At 55.1% G+C, this 6900-nt stretch overlaps 1 protein-coding gene across 1 annotated transcript in view; it reads left to right on the top strand.

Annotated features, from left to right (window-relative positions):
• Positions 1-4273: 4273 nt before the first annotated feature.
• RAB40B (RAB40B, member RAS oncogene family) overlaps positions 4274-6900 on the top strand; it is a 9492-nt gene continuing 6865 nt past the window's right edge. The window contains 1 exon segment of the mRNA XM_011933417.1: positions 4274-4412. Coding sequence (XP_011788807.1) covers positions 4274-4412 — 139 coding nt within the window.

Below are 6900 nucleotides of genomic sequence, written 5' to 3'. Positions count from 1 at the left end.
AAAGGATTAAAATGGGGAGGGGGACACAGGGATTGGGGTGGGCCAGGGCCCACATCGTGGATAGTGACAGCCCTTGAGACTGAGCATCCATGACTCTGAAAACGAAAACCAAAGATGTTTTTGAAACTCATAGGGTGCTTAAAAAGACCATCAGGAAGCCGGGCACGGTGTCTCACGCCTGTAATCCCAGCACTTTGGGAGGCCGAGGCGGGCAGATTACAAGGTTGGGAGTTCAAGACCAACCTGGCCAATATGGTAAAACCCTGTCTCTACTAAAAATTAAAAAAATGAGCCAGGTGTGGTGGTGCCTGCCTACAGTCCCAGCTACTCGGGAGGCTGAGATGGGAGAATCGCGTGAACCCGGGAGGCGGAGGTTGCTGTGAGCTGAGATCATGCCACTGCACTCAAGCCTGGGTGACAGAGCAAGATTCCATCTCAAAAAAAGAGAAAAAAGAAAAAAAAAAAAGACCATCAGGAATTCTCTTACATTTCTGAACACATTTTAAAGTTTTTGGCCCTCGGCTGGGCATGGTGGCTCACGCCTATAATCCTAGCACTTTGGGAGGCCAAGGCAGGTGGATCACCTGGATCACCTGAGGTTAGGAGTTCGAGACCAGCCTGGCCAACATGGTGAAACCCCGTCTCTACTAAAAATACAGAAATTAGCTGGGCATGGTAGTGTGTACCTGTAATCCCAGCCACACGGGAGGCTGAGGCACGAGAATTGCTTGAACCCTGGAGGTGGAGGTTGCAGTGAGCCGAGATCACGTCCCCTGCACTCCAGCCTGGGCGACAGAGCAAGACTCTGTCTCCAAAAAAAAAAAAAAAAAAATTGTTTGGCCCTCAAGGACAGGACGAGAGGATACTTTCTAAGTCAGAGGGCCCAGCCAAGCCCAGGCAGTGGATTCATCTCCGGAAGGACAAAAATGAGCCTCTCAGCCTGTGGGGGTGAGTGTCCCTTCTGTCTGGAGACAGACATGTCAAGGCTGGAGTTATCTCCACATTCAAAAACAGATTCCCAAGTGCATTCATTCGTTGCCTCATGCCTGCCCAGGGAACATAAGTATTTCGAAAATTCACTTTGAGGTTGCTATTATGGATCAAATGTGTGTGTTCTTTTCAAATTTATCGTGTGTGTTTCACGCTCTGTGTGTTCAGTGCTGACGGCTGCAGGACTTGGCACGTGGTGGTGCCCTTCCCGAGAGCTTAGCAGGGTTTTAAAGGACTGTGAAGAGAGTTGGGCGTCACTCAAAGCGTCATTTCGCAGGGCCTGAAGCTCCTGTGCTGGGGCTGATAGAACCATCCAGTTGGAAGGCTCCAGAAAAGTGTTTTTGTCTCCTTTCACATTTTTTTTTTAGAGACAGAGTCTCCCTATGTCACCCAGACTGGAGTGCAGTGGCACGATCATGGTTCACTGCAGCCTCCAACTCCCGGGTTCAAGAGATCCTCCCACCTCAGCCTCCTGAGTGACTTGCACAACAGGTGTGTGTCACCATGATTGGCTAATTTTTTTTTTTTTTTTTAGTAGAGACGGGGTTTCACCGTGTTAGCCAGGATGGTCTCGATCTCCTGACCTCGTGATCCGCCCGTCTCGGCCTCCCAAAGTGCTGGGATTACAGGCTTGAGCCACCGCGCCCGGCCGATTGGCTAATTTTTTTTTTTTTTTTTGAGACGGAGTTTTTCACTCTTGTTGCCCAGGGTTGAGTGCAATGGTGCGATCTCGGCTCACTGTGACCTCCGCCTCCCGGATTCAAGAAATTCTGCCTCAGCCTCCTGAGTAGCTGAGATTACAGGCATGTACCACCATGCCCGGCTAATTTTGTATTTTTAGTAGAGACGAGGTGTCTCCATGTTGGTCAGGCTGGTCTCGAACTCCTCACCTCAGGTGATCCACCCCTCTCGGCCCCCCAAAGTGCTGGGATTACAGGCATGAGCCACCGCACCCAGGCCCTAATTTTTTAATTTTTTGTAGAGATGAGGTCTCACCATGTTGCCCAGGCTGGTCTCGAATTCCTGGGCTCAAGCGATCCTCCCACCTTGACCTCCCAAAGAACTGGGATTACAGGCATGAGCCACCGTGCCTGGCTGAGTATTTTCCTTTCTATTAAAGGATTATTTCCTCGATACTCACTTGGTCACTTGGGAAAACTGCAGCAGTGCTGTTTTGGTCTGAGAGCAATGGAGGCTACGCCCCATCCCCCAAAGTGGTGAAGTCAAGCTCCCGGTATTAAGATGCTGATGGTAGCAGTGGCCCATCTAGAGTGGCTGCTGCCAAGATACTGGCTGCAGCGGGGAGGCATGGCTGGGCCTTCTGCTCCACGAAGCAGGCAGGAGCCCTCCCTGGGTGCCACGGCCACTGCCCTGGGGCAGCTCCAGACGTGGGCATCTCTGTGGTCTTGGGGGCCTGGGAAGGCCACCCCTGTCCCCTGCAGGCTTAGAAGTGCCTGTTCCAGGCCAGGAGTGGTGGCTCACGCCTGTAATCCCAGCACTTTAGGAGGCTGAGATGGGCGGATCACAAGGTCGGAGATCAAGACCATTCTGGCTAACACGGTGAAACCCCGTCTCTATCAAAAATACAAAAAATTGGCCAGGGGTGGTGGCGGGCGCCTGTAATCCCAGATACTCAGGAGGTTGAGGCAGGAGAATGGCGTGAACCCGGGAGGCGGAGCTTGCAGTGAGCTGAGATCGCACCACTGCACTCCAGCCTGGGCGACAGAGCAAGACTCCGTCTCAAAAAAAGAAAAAAGAAAGTGCCTGCTCCAAATGCCTGGCCTCTTGGGGCTGAGCCTAGGTGCTACTTCAGACCATCCAGGTGGGTCCACACTTGGGGCAGCACTGACATGCCAGCCCCCTCAGGACTTTGGGCGATGTTGAACATGGGAGGGAAGCTGAGGGGCTGCTGAGGGTGGCTCGGTGCTGGCCTGCAGGTGCCCCTTGGCATGAACAAGCTGGGTGCCATGAACAGCAGCAGGAGGCAAGACAGGCTCCTGGGTGGAAGGGGGCAGGTCCCTGGTGAAGCCACAGCTTCAGGGGGGCCTGGGGCCCAGGCTGCCAGTCCTGTGGACTGGACGGGGAACTCGTGGTGCTTTTACCATCAGGGGGATGTGCATGCTGGTTGGTGTGGGCTGCCTGTGGACCAGTCAGCATGTGCTTCCCCACCCTGAAGACCATAAAAACCCCAGACTCAGCTACAGCAGCACGGATGGTGGGAGGACCAGCTGCGGAGAGCTACCCTCCTGCTGAGAACTGAACACTTGTCAGGACGACCTGCCCTCAGAGGAGCCACCCACTCCAGGCCTCTTCTCTGCTGAGAACTGCAGAGACGATGGGACGCCCTGCCTGCAGAGAGAAGCCAGCCACTGTGGGTCTCCCCTGAGCTGTTCTAACACTCTGTAAAGCTCCTCCTCATCTCGCTCACCCTCCACTTGTCTGCGTACCTCATTCTTCCTGGACGCAGGACAAGAATGCAGCAGCCACAGAGGTTTCCAGCCAGAAGAGCAATATCCCAAAGGTGCCATAACAGTGCCCCGTCAGTGCCCGTGCCAAGGAGAGAGAGGCAGAGACAGAAAGGGCCCTCAGTGTGCCCACTGGGCTCGGTGGCAAACGTTTGGCCAGCCCAGGAAAACCTCGTACTGGGTGTGTCAGAGGCCTCAGGTGGTGCCTGCAGAGCAGGTGCCTCGGGCATTCTCAATACTGCTGCGTCTTTTGCCCTCTGAATCACTCTCCTCAGATGGGTGGAGTTTGCTCTGGTGTTGCTCGATCTAATCTACCTGGTGGTGATGGGCAGTCTCTGTGGATGGAGTGTGCAGTTTAGCAGGAGACACAGGAGCATGTGGGAAGCCTGGACTCCATGTCACCGGGGCTCTGGTGGGGCACCATAGGAAGAGCCTCTGGAGTCCAGGAAGGGGGCGGGGCCCGGAGGAGGAAGCAGAGGGCAGGGGACAGGCTGGACACAGCAGCTGGGGGAGGGAGGGTGCTTGGGATCCCATGGGAGGCACTGCACAGGTGTGCTCAGATCAGGCAGGTGTGCCATGCACGTGCTCACGGCTGCATCGGTGGAAGGCGGAGGACAGAGGCCCAGAGCTTCTGCAACACCCAGGCCTGCCCGAAGACTGGGTGACCAGCTGTCCGAGCCCGGTGGGAGGCCACCGGCGGCACCGCCACTGCACACCTCGCTCTGCCCGACAGGAGACCAGGAACGCGGCACACTGCCTCCTGGGATGCAGGGGGCTTGTGGCCAAGTCCAAGGGTTCTAGACCCTTCGAGGGGGCAGATGCCGCTTGAGAACCGTGGCCTCCGCAGCCTGGCAGTTTCAGAGGAGTCTGTTTCTGAGCACTCACTGGCTGCATCGTGGACTTCTCCGGAAAGAGAGCTGCAGAGGCCGTGTGCTCTGCGACCGTCTCCAGGGCCAGGTCTGGCGCAAGCCTTGGCGCTGCTTCTCTGCTCGGCCTCCTGGCGGCGCTCTTCCCTTTAGAATTCTGAGTCCCTATTCAGCCTTAGCTGTCAGCTCACTGAACGTCTGGTCACACGGAGAGTGAGGCCAGGGCTTGTCCTTCTGGGTTTAGTGCGTTGAGAGATACTCTCAGGTGAATCCTGCCCATGAAATAAATCAAGCAAATTCCACAAAGGCTCGTCATGTCTTCTTACGAAGCAGTTTGGGTTCCTGTGATTATAGGCGTCATCGTACTTCGTTTTAGGAAGGCAGTGCTCCCACCCGGCGCTCTCCAGCCCCTGAACTCAAACTTTCTCTTTCCACATTCTCAGTGACAGACCTGGCGCTCATCCAGACGCTCTGGAAGTGAACACAGGAGATGTTTCCCGAAGAAGCAGAACATTGGTGTCTGGGGGGGATGCAGAAACATATTTTTCCCTTTTAAAAATATTTATTGACTGGGCGTGGTGGCTCACGCCTGTAATCCCAGCACTTTAGGAGACCGAGGCAAGCAGATCACCTGAGGTCCGGAGTTTGAGACCAGCCTGACCAATATGATGAAACCCCATCTCTACTAAAAATGTAAAAAGTAGCCAGGCGTGGTGGCGTATGCCTGTAGTCCCAGCTAGTCAGTAGGCTGAGGCAGGAGAATCACTTGAACTCAGGAGGCTGAGGTTGCAGTGAGCCAAGATCGCACCACTACACTCCAGCCTGGGCAATAAGAGCAAAATTCCATCCCCCCCCCAAAAAAAGTATTGCAGCCAGGCATGGTGGCTCATGCCTATAATCCCAGCACTTTGGGAGGCTGAAGGGGGAGGATCACTTGAGTCCAGGAGGTTGACCGGCCTGGGCAACACAGCAACACCCTGTCAATTATCCAGGTGCGGTGGTGTGCCTGTGAACCCAGGAGGTAAAGGCTGCAGTGAGCTGTGATCGCACTACTGTACTCCAGCCTGGGCGACAAGAGACCCTGTCTCAAAAAAAGATTTTTGTCATTGTAGTTTCTTTTTTGAGGCAGAGTCTCACTCTGTCACCCAGGCTGGAGTGCAGTGGCACAATCTTAGTTCACTGCAACCTCCATCTTCCGGGTTCAAGCAATTCTGCCTCAGCCTCCCAAGTAGCCGGGATTACAGGAGACTGCCACCACACCTGGCTAATTTTTGAATTTTTAGTAGAGATGGGGTTTCACCGTGTTGGCCAGGCTGGTCTCGAACTCCTGACCTCAAGTGATCTACACGTCTCCACCTCCCAAAATATTGGGATTACAGGCATGAGCCACTGTGCCCAGCCTTTAATTGTAGCTTTTTATTTTAGAAGAAATGTTCCAGGTATGGTGGCTCATGCCTGTAATGCTAGCACTTTGGGAGGCTGAGCCGGGTGGATTGTGTGAACTCAGGAGTTCGAGATCAGCCTGGGCAGCATAGTGAAACCCTGTCTCTACAAAAAAATACAAAAATTATCTGGCCATAGTGGCACACACCCATAGTCCCAGCTACTCAGGAGGCCGAGGTGGAAGGATCACTTGAGCCTGAGCTGTGGAGGCTGCAGTGAACTGAGATCCGGCCACTGCACTCCAGCCTGGGCGACAGAGAGAAACTCTGTCTCGCTCTGTCGCCCAGGCTGGAGTGCAATGGCTGGATCTCAGCTCACTGCAAGCTCCGCCTCCCGGGTTCACGCCATTCTCCTGCCTCAGCCTCCCGAGTAGCTGGAACTACAGGCGCCGCCACCTCGCCCGGCTAGTTTTTTGTGTGTGTTTTTTTTTTTTTTTTTGTAGAGGCGGGGTTTCACCGTGTTAGCCAGGATGGTCTGGATCTCCTGACCTCGTGATCTGCCCGTCTCGGCCTCCCAAAGTGGTGGTATTACAGGCTTGAGCCACCGCGCCCGGCCTCTTTTTTTTTTTTAACTTGAAAAAAGAGAAATGTTGACTGAAGGTTCCAGCCTACCCGTAATCTGCACCCCAGAGGTGACTGGGACGGGCGTGCAGTCCCGTGTCCTTGCACACGCAGGGTCCACACGCACACTTACACCGCTGAGACCACACACACGTGGTCCACGCGCACACTTACACTACTGACACCGCACACGTGTGGTCCACGTGCACACTCAGACTGCTGAAACCACACGTGGCCCACGTGCACACTCACACCGCTGACACTGCACACACGTGGTCCACGCACACTCACACCACTGAGACCGCACATGCGTGGTCCATGCACTCACACCGCTGACACCACACACGCGTGGTCCACGCACACACCGCTGACTCTGCACACGCGTGGTCCGTGCGCACACTCACACCGCTGAGACCACACACCCATGGTCCACTCACACCGCTGACACTGCACACGCGTGGTCTGCGCACACACACCGCTGATACTGCACACGCGTGGTCCACGCACGCACTCACACCGCTGACACCGCACACGCGTGGTCCGTGCGCACACTCACACCGCTGAGACCGCACACGC

The sequence above is a fragment of the Colobus angolensis genome, unplaced genomic scaffold, assembly GCF_000951035.1.
Source record: "Colobus angolensis palliatus isolate OR3802 unplaced genomic scaffold, Cang.pa_1.0 Scaffold1, whole genome shotgun sequence".
NCBI classification, from domain to species: domain Eukaryota; kingdom Metazoa; phylum Chordata; class Mammalia; order Primates; family Cercopithecidae; genus Colobus; species Colobus angolensis.
Note: the sequence above shows the minus strand (reverse complement) of the source record. Positions and strands in the feature narration are given on the sequence as shown.